Source organism: Candoia aspera, chromosome 1 (assembly GCF_035149785.1).
Source record: "Candoia aspera isolate rCanAsp1 chromosome 1, rCanAsp1.hap2, whole genome shotgun sequence".
NCBI classification, from domain to species: Eukaryota; Metazoa; Chordata; class Lepidosauria; order Squamata; family Boidae; genus Candoia; species Candoia aspera.
The window spans coordinates 192,178,988-192,205,145 of NC_086153.1; the positions used below are offsets into that span (position 1 = coordinate 192,178,988).

The window sequence follows — 26,158 nt, forward strand, 5'->3', positions numbered from 1 at the left end:
TTTTTTTTCAGACGGGTGGTATGTCATGTCCCCAGACCAAATGTTCCCAGAACATCTGATCTGACTCGCATGCATGAATGGAATCAACCCAGGTTGAGACTTGCAAGTCAGTAGAAGTGGGAGGGGGGACAAGCCAGGAGTGTGAAAGCATCTTGTTTGAACTATCTCTGGCATCCAAGGTCAACCGACAGAGCCGTGGCAGACATCTGCATAGAACTGAACAGACTGGCACGGAGAGGGGGGCTGCATACGGAAGAAAAGGGAGGGGGTTGAATTCATTGGGCTGTTTAACTTGGGAAAAGTGTGGGAACTTCTATTCGAAACTTTTTCTCTGTACTACAATCCATTAAAGAGGTTACTTTAATGGATTACTACAATCCATTAAAGAGATTACTACTTTATCACGTATGAATCGGATTTAATGGTAAGCTGAGTAGGTCTTCATCACAGCTTTTGACATTCCCAGTTTAACGTGTGACCACTGGCCATAACACAGAAGGAGAACTGAAATGTAAGACTTGCTTCAGAGGAAATAACTTCTTTAAGCACAGTAGAACAATCATGACTATGCTACAACACAGAAACACACAACTTATTTTGCTGCAAAATTACCAAATATAACTCTCTAATATTTTTCTTACTACAAAATTAATGCATTTTAAATTGCAGTTCATATATAGATATATATAGATATTCATATTCACACACATACATACTTACATACATGGGCGTGGATATGTATATATAACAAAGATATACACACGTTTAGGTACACAACATCTTCATGCATAAGCAGTAAAGAAAACCATTTCTATTTGCTACCTAAGTTTAAAACTATAAAACAATTACCTAATGAAAGCATTGTTGAAAGCATTCCCAGTGCCTATGGGAATGAATATGAATCAATATCTTCCGTTCAGCTTTTAAACCATTAGACTGAGGAATGTCACTTTAGCCTCAATTCTTCCTTTAATATAGGAAAAATATGGTGCACTGCTGTGGCAAGGATTATGGAGATCAACACACGCAAAATTATAACTGTGCTAAAATCTGTCTTTAATTTTCCTCCTCTGCAAAACAGGTGCCTATTTTTCTATGTCATTCTCAGATCGCACTTTTTGAAACAATTCCTTTTGTTGGTATCTTGCAGCAGAGGGTGGTGATTCCCCCCCCCCCTTACCCTCTTTTTTACTTATTTCTCTATTGCTCTGCTACCTTTCTGGCTGCTTCTGATTCCTAATTTGAAAAGATTCCCTTGGGATTTAACAGAAACATAGGAAGCCAAGGATTGCCAAAGAAAGACAATTATACAATGAAAAAAGGGGGGCTCACATGTATCCTCAGCTCCTTTGTAATTAAGCCAAATGTAAGAAGCAACGTCTTACCCTTGAAAATATTTCTAAAATGGTCTTCTCCATTGGAAAAAGGAAAGAAAAAGCAGTTTCTTTGTCAAGAAATGGAAAATATTAGAAAACAAGAAATGCATGTAAAATCTTTGCCGCTGCAGTCTGCAAGCCATTTTGGTCTATACAATACTGCACATGTGCTAAGTATTGCTACTGCTTACAGTAGCAACCAGCTGATGAGAAGCAGCATCTCTGCCTCTTTGGCTTGTGAACTGCACACAGTCGCACTGCAGTAGTTACTAATAAGGACAGTGACCATATTCTCTTGGAAAAAATAAAGGGCAAATCTGAAAGAGGTTCATAAGGATAAAACAATAAGGACAGCTTTCTGAAATAAAGGACTGTCCTTTATAATAAAGGATGTATGGTCACTGTACTTAGAAGGGATTACTGAGAGGAAGGCACTACCGTAGGGGAAGGAAGATGGAACAGCTGGTAATTTTGGCCTTTTTCACGTTTCAGTGACATGTTTAAACAAGTCATTTATTCCTGAGACTTTAGTTACAGTAGCTTTAAAATATGGCAGCTTATAAGATGTTTTACTTTTCTGGGATTATATTTTTTCCAGAATGACTTTCCTTTTGAAGCTGAGGTAAAAATAGTACCGTACTCTTATCATTTTCACTTTTGTTGTTCTCTAAGTTTCACTTAGTACCTCAATTCTAGATGAGGCTACATTTCTAGTTCCTTTTTATTCCACAAGAGGGCAGTGCAATTCATTCACTTTTGTTTTCTTCCCCTTCTCCATGTTGCCTTAAACTAGTATTTGAAAGTGGGCTGCTAGTACAGTGCAGCTCAGTAGAAGCAATCCTAGAATATATTTGGAAGAATGCAGTCAAACACTAGGCCAGACTAGACTGCATTTCCTCCCTCCTCTCTTTTCCCAGTTGTGTGAGGGAAAACATGAGAAACTTCTTTTTCATATTTCTAGTTTAAAGCTAAATTAAATACCTTGAATTATTTTTGTTTATTTAGGCAGAGGCAGGCTATAAATACTGGGGCTGTACCACGCTTCGGGTTCCAAGGGAAAAAGATACTTTGGTGTCTGTGGGGAACTCACACAGCACCCATCAGCAACTCCTTAAACCAGCCACATCTCTTCCCAGAATTGCACAGCTGCTCTCCAGACCTGCAGTGCAACTCTGACAAAAGGTGTGCTTGGTTTCAGGAGCCACAGACAGGTGCTACTACAACCCCCTGGGTACTGCAAAGCACTGTCTGACCTTTGAATCCAACAGCTGCACAGCCCTAAGAAATATATACCATGTATTACATCTGATATTACTATTCTGTTTGCTAAGGGCAAAAAGTTAGACAATCCTTGCAAAGTTAGGGTACAAAGGAATGCTTGTGCACCATTCACTGGTGCCAGCTACCCAGTGAAATAGGGAAGCTGTTGTTCATGAATTTTGTTCAATAATTGATTTCACTTCAGCAAAGGATTGTTACCTTGTCGTGGTGCTGGAGCTTGAGCACCTGAATGATGCCATGAGCTAAACCGTGAAGGGCCACCCAAGACGGGAAGGTCATGACAGAGAGGTCAGACTAAATGCGATCCCTGGGGAAGGTAATGGCAACCCACCCCAGTATTCTTGCCGTGAAAACTAAATGGATCAGTACAACCAGAGATATGTCGGTATACCATCGGAAGATGAGACCCCCAGGTCGGAAGATGGTCAAAATGCTACTGGGGAGGAACAGAGGATGAGCTCAACTAGCCCCAGTCGTGATGACGCAGCTAGCTCAAAGCCGAAAGGACGGCTAGCGGCCGACGGTGCTGGTGGTGAACGGCGAATCCGATGTTCTAAGGATCAACACACCATTGAAACCTGGAATGTAAGATCTATGAGCCAGGGCAAATTGGATGTGGTTATTGGTGAGATGTCAAGATTAAAGATAGACATTCTGGGCGTCAGTGAACTGAAATGGACTGGAATGGGCCACTTCACATCAAATGACCACCAGATCTACTACTGTGGACAAGAGGACCACAGAAGAAATGGAGTAGCCTTCATAATCAATAGTAAAGTGGCTAAAGCAGTGCTTGGATACAATCCCAAAAACGATAGAATGATCTCAATTCGAATTCAGGGCAAGCCATCGAACATCACAGTGATCCAAATATACGCCCCAACCACAGATGCTGAAGAAACTGAAGTAGAGCAGTTCTATGAGGATCTGCAGCACCTACTGGATAACACGCCTAAAAGAGACGTTATTTTCATCACAGGAGACTGGAATGCTAAGGTGGGCAGTCAAATGACACCTGGAATTACAGGTAAGCATGGCCTGGGAGAACAAAACGAAGCAGGACATAGGCTGATAGAATTTTGCCAAGACAAGTCACTCTGCATAACAAACACTCCCTTCCAACAACCTAAGAGACGGCTTTATACATGGACTTCACCAGATGGACAAGACCGGAATCAGACCGACGACGTCCTTTGCAGCCAAAGGTGGCGGACATCTATACAGTCGGTAAAAACAAGACCTGGAGCTGACTGTAGTTCAGATCACGAACTTCTTATTGCACAATTTAGGATCAGACTAAAGAGATTAGGGAAGACCCACAGATCAGCTAGATATGAGCTCACTAATATTCCTAAGGAATATGCAGTGGAAGTGAAGAATAGATTTAAGGGACTGGACTTAGTAGACAGGGGCCCGGAAGAACTATGGACAGAAGTTCGCAACATTGTTCAGGAGGCGGCAACAAAATACATCCCAAAGAAAGAGAAAACCAAGAAGGCAAAATGGCTGTCTGCTGAGACACTAGAAGTAGCCCAAGAAAGAAGGAAAGCAAAAGGCAACAGTGATAGGGGGAGATATGCCCAATTAAATGCAAAATTCCAGAGGTTAGCCAGAAGAGATAAGGAATTATTTTTAAACAAGCAATGCGTGGAAGTGGAAGAAGGCAATAGAATAGGAAGGACAAGAGACTTCTTCCAGAAAATTAGAAACATTGGAGGTAAATTCCAGGCAAAAATGGGCATGATCAAAAACAAAGATGGCAAGGACCTAACAGAAGAAGAAGAGATCAAGAAGAGGTGGCAAGAATATATGGAAGACCTGTATAGGAAGGATAACAATGTCAGGGATAGCTTTGACGGTGTGGTCAGTGAACTAGAGCCAGACATCCTGAAGAGTGAGGTTGAATGGGCCTTAAGAAGCATTGCTAACAACAAGGCAGCAGGAGACATCCCAGCTGAACTGTTCAAAATCTTGCAAGATGATGCTGTCAAGGCAATGCATGCTATATGCCAGCAAATTTGGAAAACACAAGAATGGCCATCAGATTGGAAAAAATCAATTTATATCCCCGTACCAAAAAAGGGAAACACTAAGGAATGTTCAAACTATCGAACAGTGGCACTCATTTCACATGCCAGTAAGGTAATGCTCAAGATCCTGCAAGGTAGACTTCAGCAATTCATGGAGTGAGAATTGCCAGATGTACAAGCTGGGTTTAAAAATGGCAGAGGAACTAGGGACCAAATTGCCAATATCCTCTGGATAATGGAAAAAGCCAGGGAGTTTCAGAAAAACACCTATTTCTGTTTTATTGACTATTCTAAAGCCTTTGACTGTGCGGACCAGAACAAATTGTGGCAAGTTCTTAGTGGTATGGGGATACCAACTAATCTTGTCTGCCTCCTGAGGAATCTGTATAACGACCAAGTAGCAACAGTAAGAACAGACCACGGAACAACGGACTGGTTTAAGATTGGGAAAGGAGTACGGCAGGGCTGTATACTCTCAGCCTACCTATTCAACTTGTACGCAGAACACATCATGCGACAAGCTGGCCTTGAGGAATCCAAGGCTGGAGTTAAAATTGCTGGAAGAAACATTAACAATCTCAGATATGCAGATGATACCACTTTGATGGCTGAAAGCGAAGAGGAACTGAGGAGCCTTATGATGAAGGTGAAAGAAGAAAGTGCAAAAGCTGGCTTGCAGCTAAACCTCAAAAAACCAAGATTATGGCAACCAGCTTGATTGATAACTGGCAAATAGAGGGAGAAAATGTAGAAGCAGTGAAAGACTTTGTATTTCTAGGTGCAAAGATTACTGCAGATGCTGACTGCAGTCAGGAAATCAGAAGACGCTTAATCCTTGGGAGAAGAGCAATGACAAATCTCGATAAAATAGTTAAGAGCAGAGACATCACACTGACAACAAAGGTTCGCATAGTTAAAGCAATGGTATTCCCCATAGTAACATATGGCTGCGAGAGCTGGACCATAAGGAAGGCTGAGAGAAGGAAGATCAATGCTTTGGAACTGTGGTGTTGGAGGAAAATTCTGAGAGTGCCTTGGACTGCAAGAAGATCAAACCAGTCCATCCTCCAGGAAATAAAGCCAGACTGCTCACTTGAGGGAATGATATTAAAGGCAAAACTGAAATACTCTGGCCACATAATGAGAAGACAGGACACCCTGGAGAAGATGCTGATGCTAGGGAGAGTGGAAGGCAAAAGGAAGAGGGGCCGACCAAGGGCAAGATGGATGGATGATATTCTAGAGGTGATGGACTCATCCCTGGGGGAGCTGGGGGTGTTGACAACCGACAGGAAGCTCTGGCGTGGGCTGGTCCATGAAGTCACGAAGAGTCGGAAGCGACTGAATGAATAAACAACAATTGATTTCAACAGAATATTGGAAGGAGCCCACCACCTTGCCTGCATGGTGGCTTACAGTCTAAGGCAGAGATGGGCAACCTGTGATCCAGAGCTGAAACCTGCTTTCTCATACAGGTAGTCCTTGTTTAGTGACTGCCTCGTTTAGTGACCGTTTGCAGTTATGATGGTGATGTAAAAGGAACTTTACGACCAATCCTTGCATTTATGACCTTCGCGGGTCTGTAAAGCAAAGGAAAGCTGAAGTAGGATCATAAGAACAGTGGTGGTTCCACTTAGCAACCGCTTCACTTAACGACCAAGTTGCTGGTCCCAATTGAGGTTGCTAAACAAGGGCTACCTGTACTATCTTTGCAGTGCCTGCTTTACTCAAAACAAATGGTCCAGTTTACTTCCACCTGGAGGTGGAAAGGAGATGACTATTCCCAAAAATAGGCAGACCATGGGTAAAAAGAACAAAACGATCCAAATTTTTCATTTTTGTTACTTTACAAATGAGAACTAGTTGAATAATGACAGTTACCAATCACAGAATATTTGGATTATGTGAACTAATTATTACATCAGCTACACTTAATCTCTCATGTGACTCAATTACCATTAACGCTGCCCTGGACTCTAAAATGGCTTCCTTACAATCAATCAATCAATCTCATTCTAATCATGAAACTCTCTGAAACAGGCAATAAAAATGTGTATGCATGTAAAAAAACAGTTTTTTACTTTTTACCGAACTTCTACTGTAACCTGCTTTCAAAAAGTTTATTCTGACTAAATATTCCAAGCTATTCTCATAGTAAAAGGAATTATAGTCTAAGCATTGAAGATCCAGGTGGAATTCTACTCAAATTAGTACTTTTGGAACCCATCCATTTCTGTGGAAGGCACTGGCATTTTCCTGCAAAAATCAGTGGGACTAAAAAAGTAATAGAAAATAAAAGCTCTAGTCACTAATACCTATTGTTCCTTGTATGAGCCTAGACTGAAAGAGCTCTGTGAATATACTCATGCATTCAATTTTCCTTGAATGATGCTCACTACTGCTTGGAAGATTCGTCTATTTAAAAAAAGAAAAATGCCTAGGTCGTCTTCTGCTTACTCAGAAATCCTTAAATGCTGATGGAAGATAACATTCACATCTCAAAACTCTCCTTAGAAATATTTAACATCTTCTATGTCACATGGAGCTGGTCAGAAATGGATATATCCAAAAGGTATTTGCAGTGTGCAACTTTATTTACATGTTTTGCTTTTTATTTTAAAGTATTTGGGATTCAAAAATCTCATTGCTTTTCAAGCAGCAGGAAGACTTCTATTTTACAGTTACTTATGAAAGACACGAGCATATAAAGTGACTCATTAAAAGTAAAAGAAGAACCACTATTGACGCTTGGAGCCATAAAATTTCTGCTGACATGGATTGGCAATGAGAAGTGCTTTTAATGAACTTCAAAAACCACAAAGTACATTAAAAAGTCTAAGTCTACAAAAGTGGAACCCAACGGAGGATGGTAGAATTACTTTACTGAGAAGTTCTTGTAAACATTTTTAATATTTACGAAAGATGTTATCAAATGTGGTCAATTTTAGTAATAAGCCCTGAGGTGCTATTTCAAAATATTTATTATATGCTTATATTAGACTCCAGCCTATACAGTACTGTTTAAGTCACTATATGCACAATTTTTACAATTATTAAATGACCAAAATAATTTTTCATATAATTGTAAAATTATCTCACACTACTGTCCTATTTTTCTGTCCTTATCAAATCAGGTCAATCTTTATTGTAGTCATTAAACAGCAACATTTTGTTCCCATGTACTCATAGAAAACAGGGGATTGGACAGCTATCATGAACCAGCAAATAATTATGGTCTACTTAATTTTTAAAAATCTGCTCTCCTTTTGCATAGATACAGTCTCTTCAAAGCCTCAAGTGACATTTTATTGAAAAGCTGTAGCAGAATCTGCAGAATTCAGAATCAGAGATGTTTATCTTATTTAGCAAGCAGGTTACTCAAATTATTCATCTCTAATCTGAGAAGTGTTTGGAACTTAGCAGAGATACATACCAGTGAGTCAAACTGGTCCCGAGGACAAGCAAAGAGGCGGCCATTAATACTGAGCGTTGTAAACACTGAAACGTCATGAGGCTTGAGAACCACCTTTTCTGTAAAAATGAAAAGCAGAAGAAAAGTAAACTAGCAGGTATGTTATTAGAACGTAACAGAATGGATTTCTCTCCACTGAAATCAACTCTTTGTGTATAGGTAAAGGTAAAGGTTTCCCTTGACGTAAAGTCCAGTCATGTCCGACTCTAGGGGGCGGTGCTCATCTCCGTTTCTAAGCCTTGGAGCCGGCGTTGTCATAGACACTTCCGGGTCATGTGGCCAGCATGACGACTCGGAACGCCGTTACCTTCCCGCCGAAGCGGTACCTATTGATCTACTCACATTTGCATGTTTTCGAACTGCTAGGTGAGCAGGAGCTGGGACAAGCAACAGGAGCTCACCCCGCTGCGCGGTTTCGAACCGCCGACCTTCCGATCGACAGCTCAGCGGTTTAACCCGCAGCGCCACCGCGTCCCTTCTTTGTGTATACAAGTGTGTAATCTAGTATCACGAATAGACTGAACATTTACTGACTGGCATGACAAACTATTATGTTCTTAGCAAGTTTGGTACTTTAAGAATCTCAGATGTGGAGCTCGTTGCCATTCAGATTTTTTTTAAAGGTCTTTTATTTATATTCATGATTCCAAATTAATCCAGAGCCTTTGCATGGGAAAAATAGATGAAGTCATTCCAGCTTTCTTTGTTTCTGCCTGCTCAACACAGCCTAGAACCTCTTCAAGACCAACCCAGAATCGCTCAGTGTCCCCTGCCACTATTCTGCTGGAACTCTAGCCCTCAGCTGTCCTGCATTTCAAGTTTTTATTCTCAGTTAAGGATTGGGCAAGCCCCCATTTACTGCCATAAAATGTCTGGAACACTATCAAAGCCATCGCTGAACTTGCTGCACTCTCCTCCAAGATAAAAATAACTTTTCTAAAACTTTTGAATTCCCAAACTAAGGGATTTACAATGCAGGAAACCTAGTGCCTAACATTTGTTAAATGAAATAATAGCTGCTATGTATAAAATAGGATTTAATTACCCTAGAAAGTTATAAAGTTCTCAGGTTACAATGAAGTATACCACAGTGATTCTAAGCAGGGATGTCAAAAAAATCAAGTAATTGAAGCCCTGCTTCTTTTCTACATGTGTCACGACAAACATAAAAAGGCCAGGCCTTCAACTGCATGGTTGTGCCTGCCATCTTGACGTTTTTGACCCCCCTTCTCTTGTTACTCCTGATCCTGAGCAAGTAATGCCATTGAAACGACAAAATAGCCATGCCTCTGGAGTCAGTTTAGTTCCAGATGGAATTGTCCCTGAGAATAGTTTTAATTAAGATAGAACTCCCAGGTCACATAGCGGAATTGGCAGTCCTTCTCACTTACCTATTTGTGCATGCCTGTTTTCTGTCTGACAGTGCTCGTATTATTTTATAGAATACCAGTGGTACTTGTTATATATGGGAGATCATTCTAGCCAAAAATGTGAATAGCAAGACCCTGAAAAAGCATACTTTATGCATGTACCAGAGAGCCAGTTTGGTGTAGTAGTTCAGGCACTGGGCTAGAAACCGGGAGACTGTGAGTTCTAGTCCTGCCTTAGGCATAAAGCCAGCTGGGTGACCTGGGGCCAGTCAACTCTCTCTCAGCCCTAGGAAGGAGGCAATGGCAAACCACTTCTGAAAAACCTTGCCAAGAAAACTGCAGGGCCTAGCCCAGGCAGTCGCCAGGAGTCAACACTGACTTGAAGGCATAAAACAAAAAGAAAAAAAATGCATCAAATCCTTTTAATATTTTGCACATGTGTAAAATACATGCACAAACAAAAACTTCCTCCCAAGCTGGAGAGATATAAAACCCTTTATCACAGATAACAAGATCTGGTGTGTATTTTGCAAATTTAAATTCACAAATCAAGGATAAGAAAACCACAGATAACAAGGGCCATCTGTATCACTCCAAATCTGGAAAAGAGCTCAAATTATAAAAAGAAATGTAATTGTGTCTGAAATGTACAGCTTTTAGCAGATTCCCATTTTAACCAATGAATTATAACAGTATGGATAAGTTTTGGATATGGAAAGAGTTTTAATAGTCATAAAATAACAGGAGACTAATGTAATATATAACTGACAGCAGGTGGCATCATCTGCTAACTGACTCTAACTGAGCACAAAAAGCTAAGCAGGGTCAGACATGGTTACCACTTGGATGGGAGAAGCTGGAAATCCTGTGGTCGTAGGCAGATTGGATAATTGAAAAATCATCATGCTGAGAATGAAATGGTCAGCCTTTTCTTTAACTTTAAGAAGTCTGCCTGGACATGTCCATATTGTTTTAAGAAGTTGAACTTCTCAACAAAGTCTTTATCTTTTATTTAATTGATATCACGTAAGGTTGCTAAAAGGGACGCGGTGGCGCTGCAGGTTAAACCGCTGAGCTGCTGAGCTTGCCGATCGGAAGGTTGGCGGTTCGAATCTGCGTGATGGGGTGAGCTCCCGTTGCTAGTCCCAGCTCCTGCCTACCTAGCAGTTCGAAAACATGCAAATGTGAGTAGATTAATAGGTACCGCTTCGGTGGGCAGGTAACAGTGTTCCATGTAGTCATGCCAGCCACATGACCACAGAAGTGTCTACGGACAAACGCCGGCTCTTCGGCTTTGAAACAGAGATGAGCACTGCCCCCTAGAGTTGGACACGACTGGACTTAATGTCAAGGGAAACCTTTACCTGTACCTTTACTAAGGTTGCTAAAGCATCTTTAATATTTTCTATACCAATTTCTACAAGAGTAACACAACAGATACGATATAGCCTTAAAAAGGGCAAATGTATACTTGGTGCACAACCTTCACTAATTAATTGGCTTATAAGTTTAGCCTTTCCCTGGTGCCTTCAGAGATAATGGACTGCAATTCCTGTTGCCTTCAATTGACAAACATTGGGGAAATCAATATAAGTCTTTTCATTCCATCATGGTTTGTCACTTCAGGATATATTGCAAATTACACAAATGCCTTACCTCCTGCTGAACTCATCTTGACCAATATCAAGCCATCTCCGGATCCTAGTTTGTCAGTTATTGCACAGAGAACTTCTTTAACAGATGACAAAACTGGAATGCGGATGGTGGTGTATGTGTGATCCACACAGTATACCTTGAACAAAACTTCAGACAAAAATAACACATTATGAATGGGGCCCTGGAAACCTGCCTGGTCACATGGCACAGGATGTGAGGGTGCTCTTTAACATTCTTTATATAATAATGGCTCTCTCAAAAGGCAGCTAAGTCCCAATATATCTTTAGATATTATACCCAAGTTGGCAGTGACAGTTCTTGAGGATGACGGATGGTGGGCCAAAGTGCTCTCCTTAGGCTTAGTCATGGAGTACAGCTATTTCTTCCTCCCCCTATTAATTTGTTTCTGTCCTCATGTGGATACATGGCTGTCCACAGGAAGGGTGGGTGGTTATTACCAGAGTCATAATATCATCATGCAAATGACACACATTATGCAAATGACCTAATTCAAGTCATTAGCATATGCATTGTGACATCATTAGGGCTTCTACTGGAGGCCTATTCTAATGACCCTTACCTCTTAAGGGAGTGGATAACAACTTTGAAACTTAAAATAGGAGCTTACATTTCTGGGCTATTAACAGGATTGACATAATTGAGGACTGGCACATGCAATGTTTAGGTCCCAATTGTCAGTTTAAGTCTATCTACTCATATCCCATCTACATATCTTCAGCCATTTCCCTGCTAGTATTTTAAAATGCCTTCATAGCCACTGTGGATATGTTTCTATTACTGTTAATGTGGCACAATCATGGATGGAAGTTGCTGCACATCACTAGTGAAGAAATTACTTCTCCCAAACCTAGTTATGTTTCTTTAGCTATTATTTGTCAGCTGTGCTGCGGAAGAATAAAATTCCTTTTTTTGCATTCCTGTAAACCATCCTTTGATGACCTGAAAACAGTATTTCCCCCAACTCTGTCCCCCTGCCTAAGTGTGTCTGTAGTGGGTTCATATGATATTTTGGGAAAGTACCAAGAGGGACAAATTATGTATGGCAAAGCCTTATAGGTTTAAAGATTTTTGATATGTATCCACCCTGACTGACATTGACAGTCTCATTATATATATATGTGTGTGTGTATTAGATACATATATATACTGTGTATAATAAAAACTCTGCTCCGCGGAGTGCATCTCTAACATATGATAGTTTATCAAGATGCTTCTATTTTAGTATTATATTTCAACCAATATAGTTGAGAAGTTACTGAATCTGTAAAGTAATTAATTCAGTGTGTGGACCAGTGGAGCTTTGTTTCCATTCAGCACTGAAATCCTGTGGTCCAGTGCACTGACTTACTTTCATCACTTCCCCTGATGGGCTGGCGTTTTTGTGTTCTTTCATCACTCATGTTAAAGTGCTGCAGAAGGACTTTGTGCTGGGCGAAAGAAAAAAACTTCATAATCACAGGTACAAGAGAAAAACAAGTTCTGTGGCCTATTAGCAAGGCAGTAGAATTTAGGAGATAAAAAACTACAAAGTTAACCACGTATTTTGAAAATATTTCACTGTATCCATCTGATAATATGACTTTGGAGACTTAAATCACAGAGTACTACCTTTTCTAAATTTTTAACATATAGCATCTTAACATCTGAATACAAACCCGTATCTTGACTGCAGGCAAGTGTCTTTCCTGAAGCTTATATAACATGTGTACATGTGCGAGAATTAATGACGCTTCCTTGCCATATATAAATGTTATTTATAAATGTTATTTATGGCAGTAAATAACATATTTTTGTGGGGTACATATTCATAATATTTACCTTTTTCTGAGGTCCTTTAGCTTCTTCTGATCTGCAAGTGAAACATAACCAAATATCTTTTTTATTATGTATTGTATTATGTACTAAACTAATCAACAAAAAATACAAATACATACAAAGGGTTTTTAGAACCTTATACATTTATATTTTATATATTTTATACAGTAAATACTTTTAGACATTTAAGCAACAAAGAATTAAGCTTTATGCTTTTTAGTCTGTAGGCTAATCCTAGACTGGAAACGTCCAGATAGCCATATTTATTGGGTCTGACTTGATTTTATTATTCCTACCCAGCTTGTTCATTCATGAATACACCAAGCAATTTCCATATTTAAAGCAATATGTTAAATAAGATGGCAAACTAACCCCATTCCTAATATAAATACAAGAAGTCCACTAAAAAAACATTCACAGCATGTATGCTATTACATTGCTTGTAACAGTGGATTTCCAGGAAATTGGCTCTCTCAGGCATCAGAAGGTCATGAACCAGATGCTTTTTGAAACAAAATGTTTATCACTCAACATCTACCTGAAACCACTGGGACAGGTCATGCTTTGCCATGCTGATGATAGTTTACATGACCATCACAGGCCAGGCCAGGCCAGTTGAAGTCCTGACCCAGTGCCTAGAGGCTATGAGGAACTGGATGGGTCAAGCTCAAGCTATATCCTTGTATGATGGAGTTGCTCTTTACTGGTGATGAATCTTGCTTGATTCTGATTCCAACACTAATTTTGAATGGGGTCACCCTCACCTGAAGGAGCAGTGCCACAAGCAGGTGGAGGCCATGGCAAGGAGGGCCTTTGCACAGCTTCAGCTGGTGCACCTACTTTTTGTACCAGGAACCCCTGACAACAGGAACTCTGCCCTCATCACCTCACAGTTAGACTCCTGCAATGCACTCTACGTGGAGCTGTTCTTGAAGACAGCTCAAAAGCTTCAAATGCGGCATATGCAATTCTTATAAAAAATACCAGCCGAATTCTTTGCGCAAGACTGGTCTGAAAATGGTAGCACTTTAGATCTAATGCTAGGCACTGGCAGAGATCAGTTTAGAGCAATGAGCTCGATCTGACACTTACATTTGTTTCATAGTTTTCTCTAGCTCTGGGAGTTGGTCTTTGAGTGCTGTAATTACCCTTGCATCATCCGATACAGATACGAAAAACTCCTGTTAAATGATAAAAACACCTTCAAATGGCAACAAAAAGGCCAGCTGATTGGACAAAATTAGTATCATATCTAAGCTGGCTGCAGATAAGGAGAAACAGCTAAGAACATCTCTTTACAAACAATATCAGTAAACATAGTGCATTATTGATACTTTTTATACATAATAAAAAGTATTATGATAATCTACTCCAAATATTTAGATGTAGACAAGCCCCTAACCTTCACCCTCAAAAGTAATATATTTTTCTGATGACCCTACTGAAAACCGTATTCTGCTTTTGGTTGTATTTTAATTAATTAATTTTAGGTTCTTTTCATCTTTTATTAGGTATTTCGACTGCTGTCTTTCCTCAACAGAAATGAAGTAGAGCTATTCAGTTTCGATTATTAAACGAAAGAAAAATAACCTAACACCAGCAGGAATAAAACAGCTTTTGAAATGTTTTCCTCATCTGATGTTCAAAAGAAACATTGAGATTAGCCATGCCAAGTAGCTCAGTGACAGAGCCATCACCGGCATCACAAAAAGTGCAGCCCATTACTATTACATACTTTAATCTTAACTGTTGACCCATTCCCTAAAACTGTGTTCAGGGGACAGCCACAGAAGACATTCTTTCCATCACAACCTGAAATATCACTTTGGGTCTTTATGTAGCATCGTTGGAAGACTGAAAAAAGTCTGCCTGGAACATGCTCTTGTCCGTGTTACAATAAATGCTCCCAATGCAAAGGGACGACGATTGTTGCAATAATGAGTCCTACCTCCAGAAAGGCCACTGCTGCTTCCTCTTCTTGCAGAACATCGCCATAAAAAGCAGCCCATAGCAGAACTAAGCGAACGACTCTCCTTTTATTGTTCAGCGCATAATCCAGTTTTTCTTGCTCTGTGCCTTGGGAAGGCTGAGCATGGTAAGTGCCAGGATGTCAAGGCAAACATTCATTTTGCCATTCTCCCATCACTACCACTCCTCCAAATTCCCTATCACTTGCTCATAACAGTGGACCTTCAGGAAATTGGCTTTCTCGGGCATTAGGAAATGCAACTGCTGGCCCAGCAGGGATTTCAAGATCAAAATTATATTTCGTGTGTTCTCCAGTTTAAAAGATTTTCATGACACCTGATCAATTGACATGGGTAGCAGGGAAAGAAAGTACAAGTGAATCCAAAGGGTTTCCAGATAAAATAGGGTAGGTCAACAGTTTGTGTTAAATGTGGATGTGGTTCCACAATTTCTCTGTGGATTTTTCTTTGTGCTGTAAAAGAAATGGAGCACATAGTTCTACCATACATGAATGGAACTTTCGATACAAGGCCATGTCATTACACATGGTCAAATTCTTGGAAAGTGAAACATGGGGGGGGGCAGGGTGAGGGGTAATAGTTGTGCTTTTATCCATTTTGTGTTGTGTATCTCTCTTCCTTGGAGAAAACCAGCTAATGCATCTCTACACGAAGACTCATGCCTTCCTCCACCCCCGTTCACAAAACCTTTACTTCCATTACATTTTCTAACCATCAACCAAGCATCAGGAATAACCAAATGGAAGACTAAGTAATAAACCAGGGTTCACAAACCACAGAGTTGGGGCTCATGCAATAGTAAGACAAAAGTGAAAAACAACTGACCCATTTTGGGTTAGTATGATATACGAACCCAATAAATAGTTTTAGCTTTATTAGGGTTGCGAGCAGTAACAACATATCCTTCCTTGCTCACATCCTCGTTTCTTCCTGGGGAAGAAAAGTAGAGCTCCAACTAATTTCTAAATGTACATGGGTATCACTGTTGTTCTTTAAACTCCCACTTGGAAAATGGCAATTTTTTTACATGACAACCAGACGTATGTTCAACACAGTCTTACTTGGGTAGATATATTTACTGCATCTTATAACAGTTATTTTCCCTAGCTGGGCTGGCACAGATGAATCTGCCTGAAATATTGGCTTGACTTCTAAAATTCTGCTTAGTCCTGCCTTGTTGGGATACATAGTGATAGTTAGATTTGGCAGTCAGACAGCTAGACATCAACAGATACTCATAAAACCAGACTACAATAGTATTTTGAGCCCTCCAAGGTGAAACTAATGGTCCAGTCCTGTCAAGCAAGAGGACATGATGAAAGCAATTCTTAAAATAAACAGTTTCATTTAAATCAAAATGTGAAGGCCTTTACATTGCTCTCTGGTATGGGTCAAGAATTTTAAGCTGCTCATCAATAAATATGCTATCTTTTCTCCCCAAGATATAGCAATGTGTACATGAAATAATTAAGGGAGTAAAATATGAAAACATTTATGAATTTGGGCCTATGAACCCTCACACAGCCACCGTTTCCTTGGAATTATAATGAAACCTTGGAAATGGCTACTGAAGTTTGACAGCTGGGATTTGGAGCACTTAATGTAATCTGAAAAATACTGAATTAAGATCAGAAGTTGACAAGATATTTTGTAGTAGCAGAATCTAGGGGACAGGTTTGACAGTGCAGGCACCGGTCCCTATAACCTTTCCAAAATCAAATAACATTTTATGGAGTTACTCCTGCCTTCACATGCAGCTTCTTCTGTGCAAGCCCTGTAATTATTCAATATCCTTTTACCTGCTGATTAAGTGACTCACCACAGGCACTAGCAATTTCTTTTCCATTTTTCTATTGCTCATCTACTTATTTTTAATTCTGCTAATAATTCCTCCCATGCAAATTCTATCATGGGAAAAGGCGGAGCCCTCCCTTCCTAAATGTTCATGCTGCATATCTATCAGAATAATAGCGTTATGTATAAATAATATTCTAGAGAGGCTGTAATTTCTAAGCTATTAATCAACAATGATGTTGTGACTGAATACTGATTTCATCATATTTTGAGCTTTAAAAACTGTTACTAACTATTCAGTCTGTTCTACCCTCAATATAATCACTGATTTACTTCCTTTGAGATGCTTCAAACCCAAACTCAGTGTTCATCTCAGGAGAAGGGAAATAACACAGATTCCTGTAAAATGTTAATAATACATCAGTGATGATAATACTCAGCATTTGTATGCAAGTATATAAAATTTCACAGATATTTGAGTGCTCTGATCCTTATTGATGACTCTGTAAAGTAGGCCAATATTGCCTGTCATTTTAATTGCAAACTCAGGTGGGGAGAGCTAATAGAAATGAAGTTAAAATAACAGACATTTCTTTTTTGTCAGAAAAAGGATTTTACTCCAGTGAAATATATATAGTGAGTTGGAATGTATTTAAATAGGATCCTTCATTTTGCTTATTAACACTTGTGAAATTTTTAAAATATAATTTGTCTATTATAGTAGCAGAACAGAACCCAGTCCAAGCTCATTTCTGCTTATGCTTGCCAAAACAGAAATTTGAAAATAGGTGGGAAAACAACATGTTATTTTAAATGATAAAAGTTTAACATTCCAGTAGAGGAAACTGATACATTGGAGTAGAGTTGGAGGAGAAACAAAGAACAGTAATAAGATAGAAAAAGACAAATGGTTTGCAGAATCCTTGGAATTCGCAAACTATTTAGATTTAGGTTACTATCCATCTGAGATGATCATGATCTCCAAACAAAATACGTCTATATCATCATGACACTAGGAATTGGGCATGGACCCCCAAACTGCTTATTTTAACTTTGTACCATGTAAGCAATAAATCATTATTGCAGCAAGAACTACAACATCTCATCCTCAGAAAAGATCAGCAAAGGGAAAGCTAACAACCTCATGTTCTTACAAGTGCTGATCAGAAACCATCAACATCACTATGGAATTTACCCATCAAAAATGTACAGTGGAGGTGAAATTTAATAAACGTCGTATATGTTATAAATATTATGAACCCTAGAACTTTGCTCTGCCAACCAGCGTTTTGCTATGAAACTGTTGGTTCAGAATTTTTCCAAAAAAAAAGGAAGGAAGGGAGAGAATGCAACTCAAAATACATGTATTTTGTATTCACCTATATACCTTATTGATAAGATTTCTTTTTAAGGAAAGTTAACCACACAAGGTCCCTGGAAACCGGCCACTAAACAACCCTGACTAGGTTTGCACTGATAAAGCAATATTGTGGTTTGTTTGATCTTGGCTTGGCATTTTGCATGCAGCCATCTACTTTGGCTTCTAAAGCCATGGTTTAAATCAATCATGGTAGAATATGATATGTGAACTGAGTTACTAGAAGCGAGTACAATATCCCACCTTATTCTACAACTAATATTTGACAGGCTGGTGAGAACCAAGTCCTCCCACAGAAATAATCTATACATCTAGAGCTCCACTCACTGGCCACTGCTAGGCTTCATGCTCTACCCACAGCCTTAAAAGGTAGCCAGGAGGGGCATCTCAATCCAGGCCTTTCTGCTGAGATGCTTGAACATCAACACACTGAATCAAAATTATGTATCCCCAATTGTGTAGCTAATTAAGATGAATATAAATATTTTAAAATCATACTGGGGGGGGGGGGGAGCCAAAACTTCCTGTGCTGGGGAAAGGAACCATATGATTAAGGGACACATTAAAGTCTATTCAGAAAGAAATTAGAAAGTTAAAAATTTATAGTTTGAGACACTAAAGTTATTCCCAAACATGACTCAGATAGAAACAGGTGAGACAACCTCTTTTTTCTCAGTCAGCCCAACCTGTTATAAGTGTGTGTGTTACCAAAGGTCTATATCTATACCTACCGCTTGGGTTGATTCTTAGGTTAACTGCCGTTATTCGCAAAGCTTAACTGAGTTTGAGGAAGGAAGGTTGTTAGATTCTGACTGATCTTTAACAAAGGAAGCATGTCTGTGGTGAGTATGACTTAAAAAAGGATATTGGGCCACCAGAGCCGGACAAAGTTGATTATTTGGCATGAATATGCAGTGCATTGTGACAAAATCATGCACACCAGCATCTGTGAAAACAAAACCAAAAGCAGAAGCAAGTTAAATTATGCTAAGTTCCTCCTCAAGATGGTGTTCAGTGAGATACCATGTTCGTTTCTTAAACAGCACAAATCTCCGGTAATTAGGATATTATATCAAAACGAAGTTTGACATTACAAAAACAGGATTTGGGGGCCTTTGCTTTTGGCTGGAGATCTCCTGGTCCCCATGTCAAAATGCCTCTGCTGGTAATCAGTGCAGCACAGGGAGCTATGGCTGCCAAGGCGGAAGGAGAACGGTGGAAACCCAAGCCTTCCATCCCCTAAGCAGAAGTGCCTTTATTGTACTTTATAAAGTTATATCACTGGAGCCTTGTATATGAAAGATCTGGCTAACCGAAGCAGCAGAGTTTAATTATCAATTCCTATTGACATAAAGCATTGCATGAAAGCATCTGGACTGCAGGACCATTAAAACTTGCAAAAGCATGTAAGTCACTTTAAGCAGTTAAAAGAAGATTGCCACAGTCAAAATCCTGTGTCCAATAAGCAGGGAATAAGCCATTCTGAACACAGGGAGGCTTCATCCCATGCACTGGATTTTGCTGCGGATTATTTTCCATGGCAGGACAAAAAGTTGGAATGTCCCATTGCTCACAGTATCACTTCCATGGGAATCTTAGCCCTCTTGTTGCGTTTTCAGAGCAATTCTCTAGTCCTTATGATGATTCAGAGATATGACTGCAAATGTTGCAGTGCCAGAATAACAAGTCTGTTTATCACAGGATGGAACCCAATGTCCTGCAAAATCTTTATTTATTGGCATGAGTAGCAGAAAAGGAACAAATTACGTGGAAAATTTAAGTCATGAAAACATGCTTAATTTGCATAATTTATACAGATTACAAATTTAAGGTAGAACTGGGTGTCTGAGCTTTCTCATTCTTTTAAATGTAGAAGTTATTTCCTATTTATTAGGGGACTTAAAGTGCTTTCTAGAGAAAACTAGAACAGATAAAATGGCTGCATATGCAAAATCTGCATACAAGAGAATTGAAATAGGATGATGAATAAGTGTTGGAGGGTGAAATTTATGGTTTAGAAAGGGCAACAATTGTTGAAAAATAAAAGGGCAAGAATACAGCCCTGTTTGACTCCTCTGAGGATAGGGGTGGGGTGGTTAGGTCCCCATTAAAATTGCCTCTAACCTGCATTGCAGTATTTTGATGCAACAACATTATCAACCTGAGAAGGCAACAATGAATGGATGTTGCAGCTAATTTCCTCCATACAGGAGTCCCTCACAATGAATTGAGTTGAAGGCTGTCCTTAAATCAATAAAGGCAACATAAAGGACATCTTTAGTATGGCTAGAGTATTTTTCAGCTAAATGGAATAAAATTAGACATCGGTCCGTGGTGGAATATCCTGATCTAAAACCTGCTTGTTCGGAAGCCAGGATATTCTCTGAACACAACCAATGTAAAAGTTTAGGGTATAGAAATCAGGCACAGAGTTTTCAGGATTTTGCTTATTGCCTTTCTTGTATATTGGGAGAGTGATAGAACTAAACCACGCTTTGAAGAACGATAGAGTTATTAATGGCGGTGAATACAGAGGCCCACCAACAAGGATTTATTTTTATCATAACTTTATCCGGGGGTTTTCCATTTTTCCAGTGAGAAACTAGCTTTGGGATTTATGATTTTGAAACTGGCAAGCCAGTTGGAGTAGGGATCAGATAAAGAGGGGCCTGACAAAATCACCACCAAAAGGAACATTGAATAAGTTGCCAAAATATCAGGTCCAGGACTCTGAAGAGATTAAATCATTTGCTAGGTTTACCTGAAGAGTCAGAAATAAGATGCCAGAACAATCATCCTTATCTGTTACTGCTTGTTGGAGCCTTGTCCAATTCACTAGTGTATAGTTTTGCTTTTTCTCCCTCAAAAGCTTTTTATACACCTTTTTTTATTAAGTGAACAATTTCATGAAAGGGAGAATCTTTAGAAAACTGGGCATCCTCTTCTAACCCTCCTCCCACTGGAATAGCTGAGTGAGATTTCCATCAGAGCTCAAAAAGTTTCTAAAATGCTAAAATATGCTAGTCATCAAGGCAATAAATATGTCCCTGGAGCAATAAAACTATATAAAACAAAGGGGCTTGTTGCTCTTTGGGGCACAGCACTCTGTTTACCTACCATAGAAGCTGCTGAGTCTAAGTTTCTGAAAGCCATACTTCATGCCCCTCACCTTCACCTGCACTTGTTTGGTTAGAACTTGGCTACATCCTCTGGAGCCCCTCCTGAGAACTTTCCTTCTCAGATTTTGGCTGAAACAAATGTTTTGGGGTGAATCTCTAGTTCACTTCACCCTACTGGGCAGGTTTTCCTCATCGCTGAGGAGGCAAATTGATTCTGATGTGGCACGTTGTGGGGTTTCACATCCTTGGCAAGCTTGACACCTGGCCCAGGTAAAACCTTAATCAAACTTAAACAGAGGATTTGGAACTTAGACCTAGAAAGAACCAGAAATCCTAGCTACTCTCTGCTCAAGAAATTACAATCTTCCTTCTGCAAGACTGAGACAATCACTATAAAATTTACAAAGTTTCCAGCAATAGCTATGGTTTGCAGAAGCCAGTTGATACCCTCTTCGAATCGTTAATTGTTTGAAATTTGGTTTTTCTGTATTTTAAATCTTGTACTCCTGTTTTATTGGCCTGGGACTGTAAATAATAAATAATAAATCAGAGTATTTTCACTGGATATATCTTACAGCAAATAAATGGCAGTGAAATTTCTAGTTTTTATTCTGATTTGCTCACTTGGATGATATCCCATAGAAGTGATATTCTAACATCCCAAGCAATTTGCAAGACAAAAGATATTTTAATTAATGCTAATGATATGGTGTATGTATCTCTATAATCATGCACAGAAACACTCTTGGGTAAAGTTCATATACTTAAACTTAAAGTGTTACAATTATGTCAGATGGCCCTGTTAAACTTTCCAAATTTATTTATTTATTTAATAAATTTATATGGCCGCCCAACTCACACACAGTGACTCTTGGCAGCTTACAAAATTAAATGTAATAATAATCTATTATACAGGTTCAGTAAACAAATGGGCAGGCAGGGTACATATCCTTTTAGTTACTGGCTATGAAGCCATGGAATGTAAGCAAATGTTGTTTACTATTTTATTTTTGTTTTGTCATGTTTTTTAATCTTACTCTTATTTTTATCTTGTACATATTATTTAAATGATACAGTTATGCTTCTTAGGAATTTGAGTAACCGCTAAGAGTCCAGATGAATGTAGAAGGTACAAATCACATACATAACTGCAGAAGGATTTGGAGTAATTGGATATATTGGCTAACCATAGTACGCAGTAATGAAGTCCAATGTTGAGAGTGAAATTTTACATATTTTAACCTGTCAACTAAATCTTGAGTTGCAGGTAACTATTAATTTTGTTTAAAAATAATTTCTGTAAATCAAAATATATTCTTTGAATACTCAAAAATGCTGTGGGATCTCATGCCTTCTCATAAATAACTATATTTTAGTAGAATGTATACAAAATCCAATGGCTCTTAGACAAGGCACTGTTTCCTTTACTATTATGCACTCTTTTAGATTGTTTTGCTTTTTTTTTAAAGCTACATTATTGCAAAAGGAAGAACTATTATATTTACTAGATGTTTGTGTTCTTACAAATGAAGAAATAAGCCTTACGGTTGAAATTTGAAATAATTATTACAAATAATTTCAAAAATTAAGTCCCATTAGAAAGTTCAGGAAAATGTAAACAAAAAATCCAAACATATCAAAAAGACATTTGAAACTTTCTATCAAATAATTCCAGGCAATCCCATTGCCCAGCGTTTAGGTTATACTGCAAGTATAAACACAACAATTACACACAGTATGGGTATCAACTTTAGTCAAAGGTCTACACAGAACTTAGCCACTTGAATAAAGTGGAATTTAAGAAATTTGCCATGCAGGACAGATTTTATTTCTTAGATAAGTTATATATTAAGTTACAAATAGATTTTTATTAAACTGGCCTACCCATTCCTTCACTTAATGTTGATTCCAGACGCATAGTTTCTAGAAAGTGTTCTAAAATTTTCTCTGGAGTTCCTGACATCACAATATATCTGAGCAAGAGAATAAGAAATAATAACTTATTTGTCTGTGCACCACCCAATGGGTAAATGTCCTTGGAACTCTTTATAAACATAGTAACTACACAAGATCACTGCAATGGAATAATGTTAAAAAGCCAGAATTAAAACAAATGAAAGTCACATCCAGAAAGGGACTTAGTCTGATATTTCACATACAGAATAAGCTCACTAGACAGACAATACTCCATAGGTGAGGTGGGGGGACAGGCTTTTACTGAGGACACATTTTCCCCAGGAGCCACTTCTTGCACTATTGCTTAATTTTATTAGCTCTTATTTCAGATTCAGCACAAATATATTCAGAGATCAAAAAGGCAATGAATCCAGATTGTTATGAAAGACGTCAAGTGAAAGAGAGGAAAAGCTATAAGAGAAAGCAGAACAAAGCAGTCACAGTTTCATCATGGTGCTGAGGAAGGCAAGAGTGATGGGATTCAGCAAATAAGCATCTGTCATCAGAACATTCTAAAAGAGTGATCATAATAACAACACTACACTGGACAATGTGGCCCATGGGTCAAGTGGGATCTGAAATAGTCACCCTTCTAAGCATATTAAATTCAACATACCTGGAAAGCACCTGATTGGGAAAAGCTCTTCCATTTGCAGGTTCTGAATGCTCAAGGGCAGCCCCATATAGAGTGTGCTGTAGTGGGTCCAAAAGGGAACTAAGTTGTGAGTGACTGTGAGCTGGCTACTGGAGGTCTTTAAAGTGATGTAGAGATTAAATTCAAGTGTTTTGCTTAAGCGGTAAGTAGGAATTAATATACAGCATCCATTTTCTGTTAACATAACATAATATTCTTATTATGTTTATTCTTATTGTTATTATTCAACACAAAAAACATGAAATCAGAGCTGCGAGTTCTTTAGCTGGTGCTGGCCTTCATTCACATTGAGTTCTTCCCAAGAACCTAGGATGTTGTAATGTATCGGCGTAGTATATGTGCAGATCCAAACGCTGCGGCTGTTTGTAATTGACAGATGGAAATTTTGTCAATGCGCAGATTTTCTAAGTTCTGTCCAAAGTTTTTTGGAATGGCACCCACTGTGCCAATAACCACTGGGACCACCATGGCCAGGTTATGCCATAATCTTTGAACTTCGATTTTCAGATCTTGATACTTTGTGACCTTCTCCAATTCTTTGTCTTCTATTTGACTATCCCCTGGTATTGCCACATCAATTATCCACACTTTCCTCTTTTCAACCACAGTTAAATCTGGTGTGTTATGCACCAAGACTTCATGAGTTTGAATTCAGAAATCCCACAATATTTTAACCTGCTAATTTTTTACTACTTTTTCAACTATATGTTCCCACCAAGTTTTCATTATTGGCACATGATAATTTTTATATAAGTTCCAGTGAATCGTTTTGGGGATGTGTTATGTCATTGTTTATCATCAGTTTGTGCGAACTTCTTGCACGAGCTAAGTATATTATCTACTGTTTTTTCGGCTTCTTTGCACAATCCGCACTTTGAATCATTTGATGATTTTTTTCAATTCTGGCCTTGATTGCATTAGTTTGAATAGCTTGCTCTTGAGTAGCCAAAATCGAGCCTTCAGTTTCTTTTTTTAACGTTCCAGTTATAAGCCATTGCTAGGTTTTATCTTTATCCACTTTCCCCTCAATTTTTTGTAGAAATTAACCATGTATTATATTATTATTATTATTATTATTATTATTATTATTATTATTATTTATCTTATTCTACTGCAGGACAAGTTGGTTCCAACCTGAAGATGTATGTACACTATGTACCATACATTATATATATATAGTTGTTGTTCAGTTGTTAAGTCGTGTCTGACCCTTCGTGACCCCATGGACCACAGCATGCCAGGCCTTCCTGTCCTCCACTGTCTCCCGGAGTTTACTCAAATTCATGTTCATTGCATTGGTGATGCTATCTAACCATCTCATCCTCTGCCGTCCCCTTCTCCTTTTGCCTTCAGTCTTTCCCAGGATCAGGGTCTTTTCCAGTGAGTCCTCTCTTCACATTAGGTAGCCAAAGTATTTGAGCTTCAGCTTCAGTATCTGTCCTTTCAGTGAACAGTCAGGGTTGATTTCCTTTAGGATTGACTGATTTGACCTCCTTGCAGTCCAAGGGACTCTTAAGAATCTTCTCCAGCACCACAGTTCGAAAGCAGCAATTCTTCAGCGCTCAGCCTTCCTTATGGTCCAACTCTCACAGCTATACATCACTACTGGGAAAACCATAGCTTTGATTATACGGACCTTTGTTGGCAAGGTGATGTCTCTGCTTTTTGTCATAGCTTTCCTCCCAAGGAGCAAGCATCTTTTAATTTCATGGCTGCAGTCACCGTCTGCGGTGACCTTGGAGCCCAAGGAAATAAAATTGGTCACTGCTTCCATTTCTTCCCCTTCTGTTTGCCAGGAAGTGATGGGACCAGATGCCGTGATCTTAGTTTTTTAATGTTGAGTTTCAAGTCAGCTTTTGCACTCTCCTCTTTCATCCTCATCAAGAGGCTCTTTAGTTCCACTTCACTTTCTGCCATTAGGGTGGTATCGTCTGCATATCTGAGGTTGTTGATATTTCTCTAGGCAATCTTAATTCTGGCTTGTGATTCATCCAGCCTGGCATTTCTCATGATGTACTCTGCATATAAGTGAAATAAGCAGGGTGACAAAATACAGCCTTGTCGTACTCCTTTCTCAATTTTGAACCAGTTAGTTGTTCCATGTCCAGTTCTAACTGTTGCTTCCTGACCCACATACAGGTTTCTCAGGAGACAGGTAAGGTGGTCCGGTACTCCCATTTCTTTAAGAATTTGCCACAGTTTGTTGTGATCCACACAATCAAAGGCTTTAGCATAGTCAATGAAGCA

At 39.0% G+C, this 26,158-nt stretch overlaps 1 protein-coding gene across 1 annotated transcript in view; it reads right to left on the bottom strand.

Moving 5' to 3' along the window:
• The window catches only part of RAPGEF4 (Rap guanine nucleotide exchange factor 4), a 177,437-nt gene that overhangs the window by 12,080 nt on the left and 139,199 nt on the right, over positions 1–26,158 (bottom strand). Inside the window, exons 15-22 of the mRNA XM_063318177.1 lie at positions 23,185–23,273; positions 19,049–19,127; positions 14,970–15,120; positions 14,114–14,202; positions 13,025–13,055; positions 12,555–12,633; positions 11,186–11,332; positions 8,121–8,218 (exon numbers count right to left, since the gene is read on the bottom strand). Of these exons, the coding sequence (XP_063174247.1) occupies positions 8,121–8,218; positions 11,186–11,332; positions 12,555–12,633; positions 13,025–13,055; positions 14,114–14,202; positions 14,970–15,120; positions 19,049–19,127; positions 23,185–23,273 (763 nt within the window). The remainder of the gene's footprint in view (positions 1–8,120; positions 8,219–11,185; positions 11,333–12,554; positions 12,634–13,024; positions 13,056–14,113; positions 14,203–14,969; positions 15,121–19,048; positions 19,128–23,184; positions 23,274–26,158) is intronic.